General features: G+C 53.5%; 1 protein-coding gene across 1 annotated transcript in view; it reads left to right on the forward strand.

The window, feature by feature from the left end:
* RXRA (retinoid X receptor alpha) overlaps positions 1 to 18,969 on the forward strand; it is a 115,187-nt gene extending 96,218 nt beyond the window's left edge. The window contains exons 5-10 of the mRNA XM_075170687.1: positions 919 to 1,088; positions 6,774 to 6,903; positions 11,393 to 11,525; positions 12,658 to 12,749; positions 14,414 to 14,519; positions 18,249 to 18,969. Of these exons, the coding sequence (XP_075026788.1) occupies positions 919 to 1,088; positions 6,774 to 6,903; positions 11,393 to 11,525; positions 12,658 to 12,749; positions 14,414 to 14,519; positions 18,249 to 18,396 (779 nt within the window). The 3' untranslated portion in view covers positions 18,397 to 18,969. The remainder of the gene's footprint in view (positions 1 to 918; positions 1,089 to 6,773; positions 6,904 to 11,392; positions 11,526 to 12,657; positions 12,750 to 14,413; positions 14,520 to 18,248) is intronic.
* Positions 18,970 to 22,991: the final 4,022 nt, after the last annotated feature.

A 22,991-nucleotide genomic window follows, 5' to 3' on the forward strand; every position in this document is an offset into this window, starting at 1 on the left:
CATAAAGCTACTTTCCAGGTTTAGAGAAAGCGTGTGTGCTGGTTTCAAAGGGAGATCATTAATAATAATGTTATTAGCATCTAATAAGTGTTTTTCATCTCTGTACTGCTCAGACATTAACTCATCAGCATGTGACATGCTTCTGGCTAGATTACTCCTACCACACAGGATTTGGGACAGGTCTCTCCTGTCTGTTTAGAAATTGCCCAGAGACAAAGACAGGATGGTGGTTTGCATAGAGCGCCGGCCGGCAGATCCTGCTCCCAGCTCCTGTCCCACGGTAGCACCGTCCTGCCACGGAGCCTCGCGGCAGCCGTTAGCATCACTGCTAGACCAGGGAACTAGATGCATGACGTGACCTCCACGGAAATTCAGCACTAACAGGCTCAGAAGACGGTTGAACTCTGGACTTGTGCTTTAAACTGATCGATTTCTCTTTTCTTTAGGATCCCCTTATGCTATCACTTCACCCCTCCATTTCCCTCTCCCGCCGTGACTCATCGTGTTGCTTCCTTTGCTTTTCACCATTTGTCTTTAACCTTTTTGTTTCCAGGACTTCTCCCTCTGCAGAAAGGGGAGTTTCCCAGCAGAGGCCAGGTCTGAGCGGGAGCCTCCCTCCCGGGGGAGCACACACGGAGCAGCTCTCCCAGGCCAGGGCTGCTCAGCGTCTTCCCCAAACCTCACACCCCCCTTGGACTACCCAAGCCCGAGACCCACTGACCACCACTGAAGGTGGAAAAGTCAGGTGGGAGCACAAGACATCAGATGTCTGTGTGATCCTACAGGTCTGAGGATGCTTTAGGTTTTCATGGGTGAATAATGCCTGTAGCTCCGTGGAGCTTCGGGGTCCCAGCTCAGCCCGTGACACCATGGCCGGGAGCCCTAGACTGACACCGTCCCTTCTCTGTCCACTTCCAGCTGTCCAGGAGGAGAGGCAGCGGGGGAAGGACCGCAATGAGAACGAGGTGGAGTCGACAAGTAGCGCCAACGAGGACATGCCCGTGGAAAAGATCTTGGAAGCTGAACTCGCAGTGGAGCCAAAGACAGAGACGTACATTGAAGCAAACATGGGCTTGACGCCGAGCTCGGTAAGGCACCTCTTCCCTCGGCCCCATCCCGGGCACACGGGGCAGAAGGGATGGCTTGTGGGGCCTCAGGACTGACCTAGCAGGAACACAGCAGCGAGCCTAGGTCAGAGAGGGGTTGTCTGACGGGAAAAGAAAGAAGTAGAGCTCAGAAATGCAACTTCTGAGCTCTGCTGTAGACACCGTGTGTGAGCTTAGATGAAAGCGTGAGGAAAGCAAACCCCTCCGCCCCTGCGCAACCACCAGCACTGGTACTTGTCTGTCTCACTGCCATAGCGAAGGAGCAGATGCTCTAAGGCGTAATCAGAAGGGCTCACAGAGAAGATTTTATTTTAGTTAACAGCCCTTAGTGCTACAAGGCAGGAAGACACTCCATGCTCTGAAGAGCTCAGAGTCCAATCAAGCCAATAAACAGAGCTGTGCGGCTGAAGTGCAAAGAGGTAAGAGTTGTAAAATTGGGGTGTGACTTTTCAGATGCAGAATTATACGACTGCTTGGCTCTAAGAAGAGAAAACCTGGAGAAGGTTGCTTTCAAGTTCCTTTCCAAGCTTGCATTATAACTGGACCTGCTTGAAGCAACCAGGCTCTAAGAGGACCTTGTGTAAACAAGAGATAGCTGACAGGGAAATAGGAAAAGAGTGAGAAGCTGTGATGAGGGAAACTGTCTTGGTCCCTTTCCTAAGGGATTCCCTTATCAGCAGGTTATAGCCTTGCTTACAGAAAGCCTCCTTGCAAGCAGCTACCTCCAAATTGAGAGCCAGCCTATGCTCTGAAATTCTGTTTCTAGGATAGACCTATGCAAAGCCCTCATAAAGAGCCCTATTGCAGAGAAGGTACTTGCTGCCCAGATTAGGCAGCATTTAGGATGCATTCCCCATTCCTCAACAGCCCCTGTTCCTGTGAAAGTAATGGGAATAGAGGAATGCTTCTAAAAGGTAGGACTGCAATTGAGGCAACTCATATAGCAGTAGGGTCAGGCGTGGGGCTAATTACCCCCATCCCGGGTACACTGGGGCAGCGCTGGGATACTGAGAGACTGGGAAGTCTCAAAGCAAAGAGATGGAGGGGAAAAGGAAAATAAATAAATTGCCATGCACCATTGTGTGTGTGCTTTTGGGGCCAGGGTCAGCTGCACATGTTTAATTTCTCATTTGCCTTCTGGCCATGCCTTCTGGCAGGTACGCACCGTCCCACGGCGTGCTCTGTTCGCAGGAGGGGGCACTGCCGCTGTAAGGTGTCATCAGGGCTGCAGAGGGTATAAATTACCCCCATACCCTGCTAGCTAATGCCAGGCTGCTGGGGAGGGGAGAGGCTGGAGTGGGGAGCATCTCCTGGCTGCCTAGCAGTCCTTCAGGGGGGCACAGGGGTACAGCTGGGGCTCTGCAAGCGTGCAGGCTGGCTAACCCGGGAGAGCAGGAACACATGCTGAAATAGCCCTCTGCATTTCCTATTGCTCTGTGCTAGGTACCCGTGAGGTTGAGATGATGAAATGCAGCTATTTCTGGGAAGTGGAAGGACTCTGCAGTATTTATTTTCTGCTACAATAATACTTTATCTCTTTCTTTGTATGAGGCTTGGAGGGTTGAGCAGGGAATACCTGCTCAGGAGATCTCAGAGTCAGGCTGCTCCTTGTAGGAGTCCAAGTCCTGACTGCCTCTGTGGGATGCTTTTTTTGGCCTTTACCTACAAGGACACTTTATGGCTGGCTTGCTAAGTGAGGTTTTTCAGTGCATAAGGCTTCCTGCTAAGGACAGAGCCGATTCCTCAGTGAAACAGTCCGGAAACAGATACAGGGCCATGGTGCTTCCTTGCATTTGAGAGCCCAGTTGCACCCTGCAGGCAGCGATGCCCTCCGACCAGAGCAGCCCTGAAGCTTGCAAGGAGCTTTTTGGGAGGAGGCAGCTCAGCCGTGGTTAGCGAGGGGCTCGGAGAGGCTCTGACGGCTATCAGGATTAAAAATACTTCAGGGGAGTTGTAGCCAGCGTTGTGCTGACTTGAAAACAAACCCCAGAGAGTGAGCTGAAATAAATGGCTTCGTCTGGCATTGCATCTCCTCAGCCTCTTGTAGCAAATTGAAAGCTGGTTCCTGCATAATTCAACACGCATTGCTGTGAACAAGGATGTGTGTTGCATCTAAATAGAAGCAGGAGGCTTGTTGAAACGCCCTATTATTGTCAAGCGGCTTCTGTCGATGAGGTGGCATTTGTAGCAGGTTTAGCAGATGTATGAGATCAGCAGCTCGCAGTGACGAGGCCACCGGATGAGGCGAGGGAAGACGGAGGAGCTGCCCTCCTCCCAGCCCTCCCCAAGAGCCCATGTGACGGAAAGGCAGACAAATTCAGTCCCGAATAGACACGGGATAAACCACAAGCTGTTTCCTATTAGCCTGGGATGTTGGGTCCCTTTATTTGCGCCCCTGCACCTTAGTCCATCTGCATTGAACGCTGCTGGTGAGCTGGAGAGCTCCAGCGCTTGGAAGGACGTTTCCCCGGGGCTGTGCCAGGCTGGGACGGAGGTGGCAGGGTGCTGCAGGAGTTAACACCCTCCTCTCCCAGATGCTGTCGTGTCTGTGACTGTCACCTTGTGCCACGGAGCCCTGGCTGCTCTGAGAGCAGAGATCCCAACTCTGGTTGAGGGAGGTCCCTCTGCTTTGCCAGGCTGGCACTGGCACTGATTTCTTCCACCTGGGACAGCGTGGGACCCAACTGTGGGGCTTCAGCACAGTCCTCGGGGCTGGTAAAAGGGGAGGGCAGGGGGGCTGCAGCCCGTGAGCTGTTCCAGCAGTCTCGGTATCTAAACGCGTTGTTGCTGGTGAAGAGTGCTGCTCCGAGTACGTGACCAGGGAGGGGACCCATGGCTCTGTCCTGACACCTTGATTGACACCGGAGAGGATGGGGTACGTTCATGGTTTGAAACCCGTGATGGGGAAAGGGGAGTACAGTGGGGTGTGATCCCTGTGGGCGGCACAGACAGGATGGGGAAGGACGCTGAGCCAGGCAGAAAGCAGCCAAGACAGAGGGATGTGCCCCTGCAAATCTGTTCTCCTGCCTTGGGTGGTAGGAGAGTGCCAAGACTAGGGTTTCGATGACCATCACTAAAACACTCACTTGAAGTGAGTTGCCCCGGTGAGCCCCTGATAACAGCTCTTCAGCTGCTGCAAGTAGCTGCTAATTGTGAAGGTTTTCTGCCTTCTGACCGTGGCAAAGGGGATAAACCCTTTGGGAGGTTCCCACAAGCTGTAAGTGAGCATGGCTGCAGGATTCCTCCACACCGTGTGTCCCAGCAAGCCCCCAGACCCGCTGTGACTCCTGTCCCTCTGGAGCTGGGCACTGGCTGTATGCCCTCAGCAGGTACCTGTCCCCAGGCAGTACGACGGGGTGCGAGGATGGGTTTGCCTCTGCCCCGTGTCCCCGGCAGCTGCGAAGCTGGGCTCCTGCAGTGTAAGCACCACCTCGGATGGGCTCCTGGCCACTGAAAGGCAAAGCTTGTAACTGAGAGGTGTTATCCCCATTAGCTCTTAATTGGCCTTTGAGCAGCTGGTTTCAAGTCACCATTTTCTAGAAGATGTCTCCAAGCTCCAGTTTTCCAGAAGGATCAGGTGCCTGCGTGTCCTTTCATTCTGTCACACTGGGGCACCGTGCCCTTGCTATTTACTGCAGGAGGGGATTTGCTTACCATGCACAGGGAGGATTTCTAGCACCGCTTTGTAGATCCCCTCCTGGAGACAGGCAGGGCCCTTTCAGCCTGCAGCGATGATACTTTTAGCTGCCTCTCAAGCTCTGGTGATTAAGTTCTGCCAGGAAACACCGTGGTGGTTCCAGGAACTGGAATCTGAGGTGTAATTAAAGGCTGAGGCTTTGTATGAAGCACCGAAGGCTGGGTACAGCTTGTGCTGCCTGCAGAGCAGCGGTGATACAGCCTGGGCTGGGAGACCTGGAGCCCAGCTTGCTGCATCAGGTCGAGTCCTAGAGCCGGTGACAACCTGCCCAGAAGCAACCCCTGATAAAAGCTTTGGCAAAAACGTCTAACTTTCCTAAAATACCCCTTTCATGGGGCTGTGGAGGCACTTGTTGCTTCATGGGTCAGGTTCTGCTGGAGCATGGGGTCTCCTGTAAGTCGTGTCCCACCCTGGGGCGTGCAGGGCTCCATCCCCATCCCGCCCCGCGGGAGCCGGGATGCCTGGCTTCTCCACCTGGCTGCTCCGGCTTGCCGACCGAACTCGGATGACTTGAAGTTGGTGATGTTCCTATAGCCTGGGCCAAGGGTGTCCCTTCTCACCCTTCCTGCAATTGCCTCTGAATACTGACGTTCCCCGTGTTTCCAGTGAAACACTTCACCCTGCAAAGCTCCTCCTCACACCCAGTTTAGGGTTTTCCTGTTTTCAAAAGGATATCCCATCTTTTCTCCCTCTTCGGGGGAAGAGCCCAGTCCCTGCTCACATCTCCTTCCCCAGGGTAGAGCCCCAGCTCCCTCGGAGCGAGACTCCCCTGCCCTTGCACCCCTTGGGAGCTGCTGGAGATGGGCAGAGCAAGGAGGGGAAAATCCCTGTAACGATGCTCCCTGTTCCTCAGCTGCGCTGCTGAATGCGAGCCCATTCCCATCCATCTCTGCATGCAACAGGTGAAAATACTTCGAAGGCGGGTGCCCCTGAGCTTGCCAGATGCTGGTTATTTTAAGCCTGGAGAATGGGAGACATTGGCTACTGAGGCACAGAGTTTGTGTTTGCTGCCAGGGGACAGGGGAGGGGTCCGGGGCACGGCTCTGGGGGACAGGAGTGAGACTCAGCAGCGTGGTCCTCATCCACGCAGCCTGGGAGAGGGGCTTGCCATTCCAGCCAGCTCGTGGCGAGGAATAGCCTTGTCCTGCTGCAACCGAGACTCTTGCCAGAGGGAGAGGTTACGCTGGCGTTCGTGTCTGCGCTGCCTCGGCCGCACTGAACTCGCACCCCTTCCCCCTGCCATCCGGGGGTGAAGTAAACACTCCTCCTCCGAGTTGGAAACTGCTCTTTTAAGGACATGGAAGAAAAATAATCGTACAATCAAAGCTGCTAGATATCAGCAGGGATTACAGTGGGATATGTGGAGGGGCTCATACATCCCTGTCCAGAGAAGTAAACCCTATATACACACTTGTACTAGGGAGGTTTGCCTTCGCTGGGGTTAGACAGTCTCTTCCAGTTCCTAATCACAAGCCCACTTGAGCTGTTAGCAGTTCCTTTAAACAGGGATTTGGTGTGTTTAGGCTGACTGTCCTCCTTGAGAGCAGATGGTTTTTGTTACCGGATAATATTTCAAAGGAAAGGGTTTTTCTCTTTCTGTAATGCCCTCTCTGGTGCTGGTTTATTGAACTGGGAGATGCTGGCATGGGGAATGTGCGTGCTGCACGGGTGCGGAAGCCTGCCCATCCCTGGGCTGGAGCCAGTTTGGTTCATCAGTCAGTGTGATGGATATTGGGTCTCAACACTCCTGGTTCCTATTTTGGAGCTTGCTAAAGACTACTTAAAACCATGTGGTGGAGAAGCCAAGTCGCCTCCTTTCCCTGTGACTGATAATGTCCACTCATGGGGTGCTCCCAACTTCGGGGTCCTCCCCTGCAGCAGGGAGGCAGCAAGGCCCTTCAGCTGCTCCTCCAGCCTCTCCTCTTCTTGCTCTGCCTTCTCCCAGCCTTTCAATCTCCTTTTCTTGGCAGCCCAATGACCCGGTGACGAACATATGCCAGGCAGCAGACAAACAGCTCTTCACCCTGGTGGAGTGGGCCAAGAGGATCCCCCACTTCTCCGAGCTGCCCCTGGACGACCAGGTCATCTTGCTCAGAGCAGGTGAGTGGGAACCGTCCCCGCGCGGGCTCCGGCACGGGGCCATAGGAGTGCTACATCTCAGCGGTGACGGGTATTACGCTTAGATTTAGGTCCCGGCAACTTGAAAGCCTTTAACTGATTCTGAGTAATAGCCTCTGATAATTCAATTGCCAAATAGGATTTAAAAAGCCGCAAGGGACGTGTTGCTGAATGTGATCCAAAATGTGGCACCAGCTGCCAATCAGCTGAAAAATGTCCCGGCTTCATCTCTGATGAGCGAGGTGCTTGGAGATGTGCGCTGGGTAATTTAAACCAAGGGAGCTACGTGCTGCCTTCCTCCCGAGCTGAGACTTGAAAGACCAAGTGGGCTTGGGACTCCATGAAATTCCATCAAACTAGAATGTTTGATCATAATTAAAACCAGAAAGGGGAGAAAAATATATCAACCTCCTTCTCCCACCCACCAAGATGAAAATAAAATTCTCCGGGCTTATTTTAAATTTCCTTGTGCGGCAGGGGGTCTGCAAGAACGGAGGCTTTGGGGGGTGAAAAGCAGTTAGCTGTAAAACGTGCCTTCTCCCATCGAGTAAATTCATCGAGTAAATTCACCCAGCTCTCCGCTTGGCAATGAGAGACACCGACCTTGGCGACTCAAAGTAGTCAAGGGAATTGAAAAGGGAATGATGGAGGAGCCTGGTGCAGAGCAGAGGTGCAGCCTCAGACCCGGGCGAGCTGGTGAGCTACCTGGAGTGCACCAGCCTGGCAGCCAAACCCAAGTAAGCTGGGGACTCTGAAGTGGTTTTAAAAGTTCCTCTTGTTTCACCAAAATGCACTTTTGTGGGGAATTCAAGAGCGGAAAACCCTGCAGGGTGTGTGCTCCTCTCTCTGCGCTCTTCTGGCCTCAAATCAATGGCCTCTGTAGACAAGACACTGCTGATCCACCTTGATGGCAGCATCCCTGGCTTCTTACTGTAGAAAGTGTGTGCCCCAAAAATAAATGCCCATGAAATTGGGCAGGAAAATGCTTTAAGAACCAAGTGCAAAGTATTCACTTCAACACAAAATGCAGGAACTGCCAGAACTCCTCCGGTCCAAGTTGCTTCAGGAGAAGGTGTAAGGGCTCCAGAGTAGGAAGATGATGGGATTGGAGTTTCTGCCTTCCCACCACACAAGCACTAGCTGTCATTCTGTTGGATAAGGCTGACTGGAGCCCAAATGTGTGAATCTTAACACTTTCAGCAATTTTTAATTGACTATCAACCAATGTAACCGCGTACCTTGGTCCTACATACAAATACCCAGTCCCTCTTGCAACCTCTCTGAAATCCTTGACCTCGATGGTTCCTGGGCGATTAAGTCGCACCGTTTGCTGGTGTAGGTTTTCCACTCTTCTTATATTACTGAAAGGAGATTTTTATAGTCACATTTCATCTAGTGGTTACAGCAGTATTCTGGGAATGGAGAATTTGGGGGTTTTATTCTTGGTCTTCCCTGGATGGCTCCTGCTAGCCCTTTGGTGAAGGTGCTCCTCTGACTTTTCCGTGGGTGTTGCCAGAGCTGGCTCAGAGCCCTCTCTGGAAAATACAAAAAGTGTATTTTTGAAGAGAGTCTCTAGAGCCTCTCGTGAGAGTGGATGAGCAGGGGAAGCATCTCTATAGAAATCTTTGGGGGTTTTCTGCAAATATCGCAGGGAAGAACTGGATTCAGACAAAAAGCTGCCTTTTTCTTTTGTGAAATGGAAACAAAACCCAACAGCTACAGTTCAAAGTTTTCCTTTCTCTTTAAAAGAAGGCTAATGAAAGCTGAACTGGAGGTTTTCTGACTTGATGTTCTCTCCTTTGTGCTGGTGCTTGTCATGACCAACTCCGAGCTGGCACCCTGGAGGGGCCACTCCACGGGGCAGGAGGAGAGGGGGCTGCAGACCCCATCACACCCCAGATTCCATGGTGGCTCTAACCCCACGGCCGTGAGGTGGGCTGAGCACCTGGAGCGACTCTGATGGGCTCCCTGCTCCAAGCATCTCTGTCGGGGCCTCAGATAACCTCCCCCAAGTCTTTCAACCAGCGGCTCTATCTATTATTGAGTGGGGAGAGCGGCCTGCTGAGATCAGCTCCCATGAAATATTTAAGTATTAAAATTCAGCTAAGAGCATCAGTCAGGTTCAGTCATGCATCCTTGGAGGCAAAATTAAGTGGAGCACGCATCTTTGGAGGAGTGGTGCTGGATGGGTCAGCAGTAGCTTTCCCCTAATCCTGAATCATTTAAAAATCTTCCCTCTCTGAGCTTTTTGGAGGAGAGGGAAACCCGACTTTTTAAGCCTGTTTTCCCTGGGTTTTCTTGTTTCCAAGCTTGCTATGGCTGAGACGGGAATAACCCGATGTTTTCTGTGCATCGAGGCCAGCCTGGCAAAGGATGCTGAGCGCTACATCTCTGCAGCTGCAGTTCATTTTATAGGGCTGGTGGGGAGACTTGGTAGGGAGATGGATTAACATGATGGTCACTGCAGTGCCAGGTGCCTTTCCTACCCCAGGGGAGCTGAAGCATCCCCGGAGGCCGCAGCCACATCGTTTGATGAAAAATGAGTCACAAGAGTCAAAGAAATCTGCTCTGCTTCTCCAGAGCTTGGGCTGAAATGCAAAACTCCTTGGGTAGACTTGTTTGATTTCTAACTCAGATTTGCTGCCTGTGTTATACCTAATTTTTCAAGCTTCCCTCTTTATCTTGTCAGCTCTTGGGGGATGCTCTGGTGAACGCACCAGGTAGAAATAGGTTCCCCATTTCAGCCGAAACATCCCAGCTCTAAATGGGAATAGTTCAGCTGAAGGATGCTGATTAATCCAGCTCCTTAGCTGGAACAAGCCCAGCACAGATGTTGGTGGCACCCCGCAGCCTCATCACTTTCACATATTCCTGGCAAGCCAGAGGCTGGATTCGGCACCCTGGGGTGTTGGGTCATGGCCGAGAGTCGGGGCAGAGTTGTGAAAGCTGGTGTGGCGGAGGGATGTTGCGAACCAGCTCTGGTGTCTGTTGGAGCTGCATGGAGGGGTTGCCTGTGGAGTTGCTGTGGGTCTGCGTGTAAGGGCTGGTGGGAAGCACCCACGGCACCTTCCTGTGGGTCTGGCTCTGGGAGGTCCTCTTCAGCCACGGAGCACGGTTCCTGCAGGCTCCTGGTGCGGTCCCAGGTCTTCTCCTCCATTTCAGAGTGTTGCAATCCCTCTGTGAGTGCCAGGCCTCGCCCAGTAAATAGCCCAAAAAATGTTCCCGTGATTGGGGTGGAAACATCCTGTGGCCACTTAGGAAAGAGTGAACTTTATTCCTTGTCAACATTTCTAATGACACAACCCATCTCTGCAACAGTAGGTAAATACAGCACACGTGGACCTTGTATTTATTCCACTCAGTGAGAAAAGACATGTTTCTGTGGCAGGAGAGGAGGTGAAGGATGTTGTTGCGTTGCTTTTCCAGCCTGGGGAAAAAAAAAAAAAAAATTGAATATCCTGACATTTCTGGACCCTGCCAAGCAGCCCTGTGTGCCGGACACCAGAACCTTTTCAGGCAGGGTAAATCAGCCACGTGATGAGCGTGAGACTCCCCAGGGTTGCAGAAGACCCATCTTGTCTTATTGAAGATGCCTTTCCTGGTTCAAAGTCACCAAAATTTCCACCCTTCAAAACTTTACAGCATTTCTTCTTGTTCGGGGTTTGTTCTGGGCGTTCTTGAACTCAGCCGGTAGGAGATTTAAGAATTTGAAGACGTGTTAAATTAGGAAGGGGAGCTGGAGGTCGCATCTCCCTTCCCTTCCCCATCTGTAACTAGCCCAGACTGTGGGCTAGTGTCCGGGCTCAGAGGGTGTGTTTTCCCATCTCCTGCAGTAGCCTGTCCAGTAACTAATACGACAAAAGCTGATTTCCAAGCAGCTATGGAAAGCTGTTAGTGGGACATCGCTGTACAGCGGCAGGCGAGAGGAGAGGCAATCCCTTCCAGTATTTATGCAGCAGAAGCAACAAATCTGCAAGCAAGAGTTTTCATGGTCCCGATTTACACAGCTGAATAATGGTGAATGAACTTTTGTGCCCCATTATGGCCTGAAAATGAGCCCAATTAGCTGATATAAAGCGTTAATAGGTCTTTAACTGCTCAGAGGCACGGGAATGTAAGGTCAGAGGGGGAACGCAGGGCTGCACACCCACTTGTAGGTTCACAGTGAGAGGAGCAGGGCAGGGAGCTGTTTGCTCTGGTGCCTGCAAGGTTTATAGAGGAAACTGCTTCCCTTATTAGCGTTATATTTTTAGTGCATTTGTTCCTTAATGGTTTTTTCCTTCCCTGACATCCAAGAAAGGGTTGGCTCCCCCCTCCCTTCCCATATCCAGCCTCGTTACTCTAGCAAAGATGGTTCTTGAGCAGTTTCCTCCTCTCTTTTTAGCACCGGGGAGGTGATGTTGCTGATTCCCAAACCCGCTGAGGACCCCGTGGCTCTAACCTGCGGCCTTGGTTGTTTTCTCCTCCCCAGGGTGGAATGAGCTCCTAATCGCCTCCTTCTCTCACCGCTCCATAGCTGTGAAAGACGGGATCCTCTTAGCCACCGGGCTCCACGTGCACCGGAACAGCGCGCACAGTGCTGGCGTCGGGGCCATCTTCGACAGGTGGGCAGAGGGACGGGTGGATGGATGGATGGATGGTGGGGAACGCATCTCAGGCCACCTTGCCTAGACATCCCTGTCTCTGTCTTCGCACCGGTCTGCCTCCGTTCCCCGCATTGCAACCTGCTTGAGGGGTCGGATGGAGATGCATTGGCATGTGGGCTTGTGGTCGGAGGAGCCCAGATGAGGCGTGTCCGTCCCACGGCACGCGTGGAAACGTCGTGGTCCTTGCTGTAGGCAACAACATTAAATCCCTCCTCTGAAACCTGCAGAAACCAACAGCCCGCAATAGTCAGGGAGAAGGCTGCCCAGTGCAAATCAAAGCCTCTTTCATGGGGTCCAGATGCCTTCTAATGTTACGAGGAGGCCACTCCTTTATTTCTTTTCATCTTTAATTGGACCAAGACGTGATTTTATTTTCACAATGAAAAAGCACCAAAAATACCCAGCAGGTTCCACATGCGTATCCCGAGGGCTCTTTAATCTCCTGCTTTGGGAAAGTGTTTTAAAGCCAGACTTCCAGGGTGTTTGACCCACAGTGTGGCTCCAGACGCCGCTTAAATGGTGGCAGATTTCTCTGCCCGAGACTCATCTTGAGACGACTTAGTTGAAAGCAAATCACCTTTGCTTCTTTGCTTTGCAAGGAAATTGTTCTTTGGACCTGGGTGACATCATTTGTTTCCTGTGAGGTCATAAGTGCAAGATCATGACTTCACTGCAGGAAAAACTGGGCAATCAGTGGAAAATATTTCAAGACCGGCACCTGCAGTAAGAGCAAAGGGAGTAATAAAAATTACTGGCAGAGGAAATTGCTTTTAGATACCTGTTGGTTGGTTTTTTTTTTATATTATTATTTTTTATTTTTAGGCAGCTTTCTCAGGTGCCAAAGCTTCTCAGTGAATGTATGAAGCCAGTTTTTATGGTCCCTGTTGTATCTCACAGGAACAATTGATGTTCCTAATGAGCTATTTTTGATACAGGAGGAAAATGAGGGCATATCCTCAGCTGGTATAAGCGAGCACTGTCCCATGGCTTCATTAACCATGCACCGGAGGACCTCACTCTGGGTCTGACACCTGGGTGTTTTTTCATTTCTTTTTAATGCTGACGCCTGTGATTTCTGTGTCCTTTGCAGAGTACTGACAGAACTCGTGTCAAAAATGCGAGACATGCAGATGGACAAGACAGAGCTAGGCTGCCTGCGAGCCATTGTCCTCTTCAACCCCGGTACATGCCATTACCTTCTCCCCAGTCCGCTCTTGGCTGATGCTGGGTCCTTTTCACTCCTTTTCTTACTTATAAAGCTCCATTGCAAATAACTGCCCAACTCCCGAGGGCAGGGCAAGAAGGAAGAGAGGCCAGGATGAAAGTCAAATTAAGTGCTGCACGTGCGTCTGCCACCTTACAAGCATGTCCTCTGCAGGTCAGGGATGGATCTGGGTCCCTGCCCAGGGTTGCTCTCCAGGCCTCCCTTTCCAAGGGGTGTTTTCCTCTTCCTAGAAGGCAGCACGGTTTCACAGTCTGAAATATTCTCCGTGCAGGGCCCAGCCTTGGCTGGGACTCGGCTGTGATCATCTGAGGAGATGGCGAATGCTGCTTTTGGAGCTGACTCCTACTGATGGGCTGAGTTCTCTGCTGAGCTTGAGGGGCTTTGGTTTGATCAACGGACACAGTCTTCCTATTTTCAGTGTTTCAGCCGACTCTGTAAAAAGAAAATCCTGGCGCTTGAGGCAAAAATGAATCTAGATATACTTTAAGAGAAAAGTATGGGTTAGAGCAAAGTTAGAACATGGACCTTGTTGTCCTCTGTTTCCTGATCTCAAGATCCAAGGGGCTTTCATTAACTGCATTTCTGGAAAAGCCCTCTGCAGAGCCTGCAGAGGGTGAAAGGCATGAAACGTCCTCATAAAATACACAAGAACTTTATATTTTGTCTGCAGCTTGCTTAGTTTTACAGACTCTAAGAGGCTTCATGCTGCTCACTTTTCCCCCTTGGCCGCAGCTGCCCAAGGGAAGAAGAAGGTTCAGTGCCGGGGATTGTCTCTGGCGTTTCAGAGAGCAAAGCCCTGCTGCAGCAGGAGATGGGCTGCCAGCCTGCAGATACCTGTACAGCTCTGTTGGGGGGGTTCTCTAGATTTTGGAGCGGGTCAGTCCAGAGCAAAAGCAGATGGAGTAGATGGCTCCACATCTGTGGCCACCCCTTCCCCTCCCTGCCCTCACAGGAGTGTGGTTTGTGCCCAAGCACGGCTCTTTCTCTGGCTTTTCCCACCAAACCCAGGCCAGGGCGTTTCAGCAGGGTTTATTGCTGTTTGTCGAGTTTGGTTTTTTGCTTGACTTTTCCACCCCTCCCCCCTTGTAATCACCAGTAATTTATTGTCTTTAATTTGGGATTAGCCATATATGGTAAAAGAAGGGGAATCTGGAGAGGTTCCCGTGGTGCACGTGCTTGGGGATATCGATTGCTTGACTGTCCCTTTCACCCTACTAAAAACAGATCCTCGCCGCCTCGTGGGGGACCTGCCAGCGCGGGGGCTTCTCGTTTAGCCCTACCACAGTGCTGCGTGCTGGAGGGAGAAATCCCTCAAGCCCAGGACTTGAGGGGGACTTAAACCCTTTTCATGAGGGTCTGTGACCACTGGAACGAGCCAAAATGGTTGGGGATGGGGTATGAGGTGGAGTAAAACAGATTTGTAGGGCAAACCTTTCAGGGCTTGAACGCTCCCCGGGAGGTGTGAGGTACTGCCCCAAATTCCTGGGATTCAGACCCACGCTGTGCCCTGGTCTGGTGGTGCTGGGAGGGATGGAGGGGGCTGGGGGAGTGCGTGGGGGGGTCCTTGCCTGCCTGGAAAGCCTGGAGGTTTTTGGCTGATGGTCATTTCGTTGCCTTTTAGACTCGAAAGGTCTCTCCAACCCAGCTGAAGTGGAGGCGTTACGGGAGAAGGTGTACGCGTCGCTAGAGGCATACTGCAAACACAAATACCCCGACCAGCCCGGGAGGTGAGTTGCTGGCTGAGCCCTGTCCTCCTGCAGCCTCGCAGCCCTGCAAAGCCCCGTGCAAAGGGTGCTGCAGCCGGTGCAAAGGGTGCTGCAGCCCGGGGCAGGGTCTGAGCGCCGTCCTCGGGCTCGCTGCACCTGCAGCATGCGGGTGCTGGGTCCCTTCTGTTTAGGGCTCTCTGTTCCCACGTCTTCTGGGAGTGAACAGTTCTCTGCAGAGAAAACCACTCATTTCTATCTGCTTCAGCTGTGAACGTCTTTAGAAAATCCCCCTGTGAAGTGCAGAGAGGACTTTATTCCCGTGCCAGTAACTGCAACGCAGCCGGACAAGGTCGGGCAGTAACGGCGGTGCCAAGACCTGAGGAGCCCCGGCTCCTGCGGCCGCAGCAGTGGGATGAACACATGGGGGAAGGGGTATCATTTCCCTTTTGGCAACCACGGAGAGCAAACCACAGCGAAAATAAGACGCACACGGAGTTAATTTTCGGTGGCAGATGAGCATCATTGCTGGGAAGTGAAAGCCTCAATTGATGCTCTTTTCTCCCCTCCCCGCCTCCCCCAATCCAGCTGGGAATGGGAGGGGGAATTAGGAATGCTTTCCTGGACCGCTCAGGAGCTGAGTGGGCGCATTTTCCCAGTTACAGCCTGAAGCTGGCAACTGCCAGTTAAGTTACTGACAGTCATTTGAGAAACCAGGCAAAACACTGGAAACTGCTGCTGGTGCGTATCGCTGCTGAGGCGTGAGTATTGGGAAAAACAGCCCAAGCAACTGGGATTTGCATCTCACCTGCATTCCCGGTCTTGCGTGTCTGGATGGTTAAATAAAAGAGAGGATGCTTTTACAGCAATGAATGCAGTGGGCAGATCACACCCTCAGAAGTAATATTGGATTTATTTTTCCCTCTCTTTGGGTACCAATGTGCTGGCAGATGAAAAGAGATGCATTGTTAAGGGGCTTCTTGGATGTTCATGGTTGGCTTGTGGCAGGGAGAGGTAGGATGAAGGTACCACTGGGTGTGTTTGACTTCGCGGTGAGGAGGGGGCGTGAGGGATGAGCACAGCACAGAGCAGGGGCGATTACCGCTCCTCTCCCGGGTGGTTTATGTGGACCTCAGGCCAACTCTCAAGCTGACTCCTCTTCCAAAAAGCATTATTACATTGCAATTCCTAAGCAAATCCAGACCCAGACCCTGGACTTCGGCTGTTCTGGCGTTTCAGAAGAGCTCTGCTCCCCTTGGGGCTCACAACGAGCAGCCAGCCGTACCTGGCACAAGGAGAGCTGCTTTGGGAATTGTGGCCAGCAGCTCTCCTGGATTATTCCCCCGGTGGGATGAACTCTTTGCTTCTCACAGGCGTCCAGCGTCCGCAGCCGAGTCGTGCTGCTCTTGCACGCCGCTGCTCGCTGCTGCAGGCTGGGGTGGGGCTGGGCAGGGGGCTGGCATGGGGACAGCCCTGCTCTTCATCGACCAAATGGCCACGAAGCCGCTGTGCATGACTGAGCAAAGTCAAAATCAGTTCCCCAGGGCTCTACCTCAATGATCAGTGATGTGTAAGGGAGCGTTTTAAGTCCGGTAGCTGCACCACGGGCTCTGGAGTTTGATCTCTCACTGGCTTTGAATGACCTTGGGCTGGGGACCTCCTTGTGTGATGCTCACACCCTTCTTTGGAGACCTTAAAGGTTTTTGCACGCTTAGGGCTGTCCTGAGAGCCGTGACTGGGCATTGCTGACTTACTGCATCTCTTGTACGATTCAATGGTGGAATAAGCCCAGGTGGCTCGGGAGAGTTAACTTGTGGGCTGGGAGTGCAGAGTTGCACAAGAGCTAAACGAAGCTCTCAGGAGCTCTCTCCATCCTCCTGGTCTCATGGCACAATGTGATCACCATCTGGGGCTGGAAACAAGTTCTTCCTGTGGTTGAGCAAACGCCTGGTCGAGCCCGTGGCGGGCGCCCTCCCCTGCTCCACGCCGCGGCGAGCGCTTGGCTTCCCCACCTCTTCAGCTGCCCTTTGGTGCGTGACTTCAGCCTAGTCCCCGGCCATCGAGAGCTTGCGAGCACCATGTAAACACCAAAAGGGAACTTCTCTGCAGCAGTGAGGCGGTGGGAAGCATTCCTCGGAAAAACCGAGCTGCGTTCCCCTTGCGCCAGCCCCTGCTCCTCTGCAGGGAGGGCACGGTGCGTACGTGACACCGAGCAGCCGCAGGGAATCGGGGCTATTTTCTCCCCTCCCGGCCGCAGCCCTGGCACGTTGTACTGCGGGTTGGTTATCTCACAGTTAAACGTATCCGAGGGCTGGAGCCATCATCTGGTTTGGTTTAAAGTGAAACTTCCTGAATGGGATGGTAGGACTGATTTGTTTTTCCTGGCTCTGCTCCCACTGTTCTCGCCAGCTCAGCAAAAAAAAAAAAAAAAAAATAGGGAGAGAGAAGTGTGCATGCATGTATAATATCTGTATGTTTATGCGTGTCTCTCTATGTGTGTGTTTTCTAGAAGGTCCCCTTCTCCCCGGGCTGGTTCCGGCCTTTGCTTATGTTCAAGCCCTGATTGTGTGGCAGTAAAAACAAATAAATGCGCTCCCAGCCATTAAAGGGCCTTTTCCCCGTTTTGAGAGCGGGGAGGCGACGTCCTGCAGCGCCTGGGGTTGCTGCCTGCACCCCCGGGGCACAGGCAGGCAGGACGGGGAGAGCCCCAGGCGGCACCGCGGGGTGCTCCGGAGCACCCTTGCAGGAGCCGGTGGCTTTCTCCCGGCTCCGCAGCCTCCTGCCGCCCTCGGAGCCCAACGCTCAGTGGCCTTTCTCCGGCATGGCCGGCTGGCCCTCGGGCTCGTCTCCTTCCCCCCGGCCGGCTCCTGCAGCGCTGTCGGCTCTCCCCAGCCCCCCTGGCTCTCCCCTGCCCTGCTGCGCAGCCCTCCTGCCTGTCTCTTGTCGGCATCGCTGGTGCGACCTGACAAGCGTCTCCGCCGGGCAGGCTGGGGAGAAAGGGCTTTTGTTCGGCTGGGGCTCAGCAGAGCCCCGCGCCGGGAAGGGAGAAGGGGAGCACCCGGCTGGTTTGCAGCACTCCTTCCAGTTTTTGCGTCAAATGTCTCCTTGCATTGGCTTCATCGCCGAGGTACCTCCAGCCCGGCCACCAGCCGGGTTTCTGCCGCGCCAGCAGCCCCCAGGGCTCGGCAGCAAGCAGCCCTAGTGATGGCTGGCGGAGCTGCCGGGGAGGTGCCCGCTGCCTGCAGGAAAGGGGCATCGCCGAGCCAAGTACCAGCTAACCCCACTCAGCATCTCCTCCATCCCCTCCCCGGCTGCTTGCCCTTTTCCCTGACCAAAGATCGAGCTGCTGAAGCTGCTTGCACCACTGCCTGCGACGAGGCTGGCCCCATGGTGCCTCCTCCCTGGTGTGGGGACCCCACGAGCCTCTCGGGGTGCTCACTGAACGGTAATGCGCAAGCCAGCGATGCACCCCAGTCCAGGGATGGCCTTTCATTTCTTATTTTACTCTTCGGCTCAGCTATCAGCACGTTTGTTGTGACTATCCGCTGTGGGTGCCTGATCTTCAAGGCTGGGGACATAATTAATGATTTCTCTGCACAGCTCTGGGTGTAACCCCATGAGTTTGGTAGCAAAAGAGGTTGAGTCTGACTCCCAGCCCTTCTGAGCAGGAGCGGCCACAGAAGCTCTGGGGGGTCGGGGCAGAAGCGGGGCTGCCGGTGGGATGTCTGACCATGTTGTGTCTCCTGCCCCCAGGTTCGCAAAGCTCTTACTCCGTCTCCCAGCCCTCCGGTCCATCGGCCTGAAATGCCTGGAGCACCTCTTCTTCTTCAAGCTAATAGGCGACACGCCGATCGACACCTTCTTGATGGAAATGCTGGAAGCGCCCCATCAAATGACTTAGAGAACTGCTGCTGGGTCAGTCCCTCGCCCGGCCGGGGTCTCACGGGGCCCCTTCCTCTGCTTTCCTCCGCCGCCGCCCCAGCCCGTCCCTCCCTCCTCTCCCCAGCGCTGGAGGCACCGTCTGATCCGGGGAGACCCCCTGCCGTCCTCGCCTCCTCGTCGCCTTCACCCTTGTCCGTTTGCTGTCACTGCTGCATCTCAAGACCTGCTCGCTGGTTCCCTGCGCTAGATGTAGAGAAGTGGGAGCGGAGAGAGCTTGCCACCCGCCGCCCCGCCTCGCACCCCTGCCCTGGCCCCCGCCGTGCCATGAGTTTCGGGGCGAGCCGCTGGCCGGGCTTGGCATCACCCCACGTGCGTGCCGCGGCCGGCGGTGCTTTCCCCGGGGCAGGAGCGGGGACGGGGACGGGGATGGTCCCAGCCCTTGGGACAGTGGGGTTTGGACAAGCCGAGGGGAGTGGCTGAACTTGCCGGATTGCAGCTGGCTATTTTGAGAGGATGGAGTTTTTGAAAAAGAGAAGGAAAAAAAAAAAAAAAAAAGAATTCTATTTTTGGTTTCTAACTATTATTAGTAGTCTCGGTAGTTACTTCGTGGAGGGAGAGGCGGGCTGGAGAGGCGGCCCGGCCCGTGCCCCGTGAATGAGTCACCCGTGGCTGCACAGAGCCTTCTCCTTTCAATTAAAAGCAGAGGATTTGGGCTTGAGCTGAATCCCCCCCCAGATAACAAGGCTCTGGTGGCACAGGGAGCCAGGGCACCCTCTCACCCTCTGCGCAGAGGGTCCTGTGGGCAGCAGCACCTGAAAAATCCCCTTTTGCCATCCCAGAGAGCAGCCAGGCATCGCTGCTCTTCCCAAAGATGCCTCTGTGCTCGGTGTGGAGCTGCCCACGCGGACACGAGCCGGCTGGAGCACTTGCTTTAAGGCTGCCAGGGACTCAACATCGCCTTTCCCCAGCTCGTGGGGTCTTGCCGGGACCCCTGCCCTCAGCACTGCACCCAGCATCCCGGCACGGCCCCACTCGCGAGGCTCGGTCCTGCCAGACCCACGCTTTATTTCAAGGGCTGCTGCCTTGGAGCAGCAGGAGCTGGTGCATCGGCAATGGCTCCTTCTTGGTTTTTTTGGTCCTGACCTGGTTCAGTGAGGTTGGAGGAGCATTTCCAGCTGATGGAGGGGGCTCAGCAAAATGTCCCCTCGGTGCCCACGTCGCGGGTATGCAGCAGCCCCGGGTACCGGCAGGCGTTTCCCCTGGGCCAGCAGCGCCCGAGCCCTCGCCTCGCACGGGGGTTTCGGCTCGCCCAGGAGGCTGCTCCTGTTGATTCAGCAGCTGCGGTGCAAAACACTGCAAGGCAACAATTAGTGGGAGTGCTTGGCCAGGCTGGTAATTGTGGCTGTTAATTAGTGGTGAAACAAGAACAGGGCTCCCCCTCCCCTGAATCTCCCCCGTTGGGCAGGGACGTGGGGGCTGAGAGATCCCGGCTGGGTGGGGGATGCGGCAGCAGCCCCTGCCCGCGTGGGCAGCGCGCCCATCCCCGGCCCGTCCGGGATGCCGAGAGCACCAAAAGCACTTTAGCTTTTGCACGGTCCTTTCCTTGAATCTTTGCATGGAAGCAGGGAGATGGACAGGTTTTTGGGGATTAGGGACATGGTCCCAGGAACATACCCACATCCCGCAGGACAGGATCCCCCAGCCAGGGAGCGTTTCCCCTTCACATCCCCATTTCGCCTTCATCAGGTGTCTCCGGAGCCCCACCAAAAAAATGAGTTAGAGAAAAAAAAAAAAGCAGAGCAAGCGGTGAGGGATGTTGGGGAGGGTTTTTCCCCCCTTGGCAGGACGGACTATCCCCAACGCACCGTGGGGCGGCTGCTCGGAGCCAAGAACGAGGTGCCTGCGGTTGGCCTCAGGCCAAGGGCTTCTCCACCACTTTCGTGTCTTCTGTGCTTTAAAACGACAAAGCGTTAGGTCCCCAAGGTAATTCCTTCTCTTCTTTCTACCTGTGGGTCGTAGCTGGCTTTTCAAACATCTCCTTTGTGCCCGGAGGGGGATGGAGCAGTGCCCACCAGCTCCCACCTCTGTTTTTGAGGGGACACAGTTGTCACCCGCCTGTTGTCATCCCGCCCGGCAGCTCGAGTCCCCGGCTCCATCCCCTGCAGTTAACCAGGCCATCTCATTGCTAAATAAATACTCAGGATTTCAGGTCATAACTTTCCCTTAGGCTGGCCTGAAGTGGCAAATCCACAGAGGCAGGGAAAGTGTTTTGGCTGTGTTTCTCCAGCAGCCTGCATGCCGCCGAAAATATTATTAAACAGCTTCACCCTGCAAGAATTTGCCAAGAAAACTAGGCAAGAGAAATGAAATATGTAAAGGGTGCCAGTAAACATGAGCAGGCTGTTCCTTGCCAGCGTAAGGCTGGCGCAGCCCCGCGGGGGGCTTGCAGGGAGGTGTCAGCTCCCAGCCAGCCGGCGCGGAGCTCAGCCCGGAGCCAAACCAGCCCCCGGCACCCCCCGGCCCGGCTCTTGCCGGCCGGTGGACGTTGCACTAGAACAAGCCCGCTGTCCTTCTCCGTTGGGTGGAACCACTTTTTTCCTGATTGATGTCTTGGACGGGGCTGTTTGGTGCTGAGCTGTGGTGGCTTGCAAGGCTGCTGTCTGGCCGGCTGCAGCTCTGGGCACCGCCGGGCTGCAGAGCAGGAGCTCTCATGCTCCTGCTCCATCCCATGCTCCTGCTCCATCCCATCCCATCCCACCCCATCCCATCCCACCCCAGTTAGCATTTGACCCTATAAAAATAAAATGCCATGAGCAAGGAGGTGTCCTCAGCAAGTAGCGTGGTGCAAAGGGGAAGGCTCTGCAGGCCAGGGGCTCTCAGGCAGGACGCGTGTCTCTGTGCCTCAGTTTCCCTGCTGGAGCAGTGCACGGCCTCGATTCCCGCCCCGGGCTGAGGAGGGTTTTGGGGAAAGGCTGAGCGTTGTCCTGGGCTTTCTGTTTTCAGCAGGTGTGGAGGGAGCCCCCCCATTGCGGTAACTCTGCACGACTCTGTTGCTTTCAGCAGAGCTCTTGCGATTCCCCCCGGCAGCCGCACCGGGCATTTTGGGTTGCCAGGGGGTCCTGAACGTGTGTGATGAACCCCCAGAGCCTGGACCCCAGCCCACCCCAGCGCCTCCCCCTCCAGCATCACCAGCCCAGCCCTCCCCGTCAGAAGGAAAAGCTTTTGTGCGTCCGGTAACATCTGCCACAGCAGCCTTAAAGCAACGTGCTTGTGCATGGGTTTGAGTCTTTCATTTGTATTTTTTTTCACTTTTGGCTTTTTTTTTTTTTTTTGTCCTCATCATAATAATTATAAATATACTACAAGCTTGTTTGAAGAGGTGATACATGGGTAAAAGAAAAAAAAGGCACATTATTCACTAGAGAGGTAGGACTTTCATTTAACCAGATCTCAGTACTCTTGCAAAAATCTGGTTTGATTAGGGTGATCTCTTTTTTAATTTTTTTTTTTTAATTCCTTTTTGTTGGTGGGACAATCTTTAATTTTCTAAAGATAGCACAAACATCAGCTTTTCAGCCACCCACCTGCCACCCTGGACGTTCCTCGCTGCCTTCTTGCGTGTGCCCGTTTCAACCCAGCCCTAACCCAAACCCAGCCGAATCCAGCGTGCCCCGGGCCACCCCTGAGGGTGCTGAAGCTTCCTGAGCACCCACCAGCATCGAAGGGGCCGAGCACCGCTGCTGGGTGGGACCCGAGGAGTGGAGTTACAGGCAAAGGACCTTCATCTCCCCAGCACCCGTGGGTGTAGGAAGCCCACACCGACCCCCCCAAAGCTCGCTGGCAGCTTCTCTGCACTTTGGACCCGGCGGCCCCCCGTCCTCACCGCCCACCCTGCCCCGCAGCCCCCGGGGAGGAGAGCCCTTGCGGGGCTGGCTGGGCTGGGCTCCTGGTCCTAAAAAGGGTTGAAGATGGCGGGACCGTGGCTCAAGAGCTGATGCTGTCCCCATCAGCCACGAGCGTGCATGATCCAGTTTAAGTTGATACATATGTGCGTGTGTATACATGTATGTACTGTAGATATATACACTGTATAAATATCCTCACTCACATATACATATATTATAACCGTAGCAATTACAGACTTTTTGTGGGTTTTTTTTTGTTTTAAGTCGATTCTTTTTTCCTATTTTTTTTCTTGCTTTTTTTTTTTTTTTGCTTCATGTAAGCGAGTACATTGTATCTGAAGCCCTTTCTGAATTGGCAGATGCCAAATGTGGATCTTTATTCCTCGAGACAAAGGAAATGCATCTATTTTAAGATGCCGTTTTGTTTTTTTGTTTGTTTTTTTTTTGTTTTTCTTCTGAGCAGCAGGTGGTTTTGAGTAAAAATAGCTTTAGCAATTCCCAATACTTAGTGATGGATGCCTTGGCTATGGGATGCATAGCTAAAAAAATAAAATACATTAAAATTTAGAATGACAAAAAAAAAAGAGAAAAGATAAGGAAAAATATCTAAAGCATCAATAAAGTTAAAATCTATTTTTGTACAAATGTAATTTTATCCCTTACGTATTCTTGGATATTTTCTTTCTGGATCGTTTTGTTTCTTCTACAG

This window comes from Calonectris borealis, chromosome 21, assembly GCF_964195595.1.
Source record: "Calonectris borealis chromosome 21, bCalBor7.hap1.2, whole genome shotgun sequence".
Lineage (NCBI taxonomy): Eukaryota > Metazoa > Chordata > Aves > Procellariiformes > Procellariidae > Calonectris > Calonectris borealis.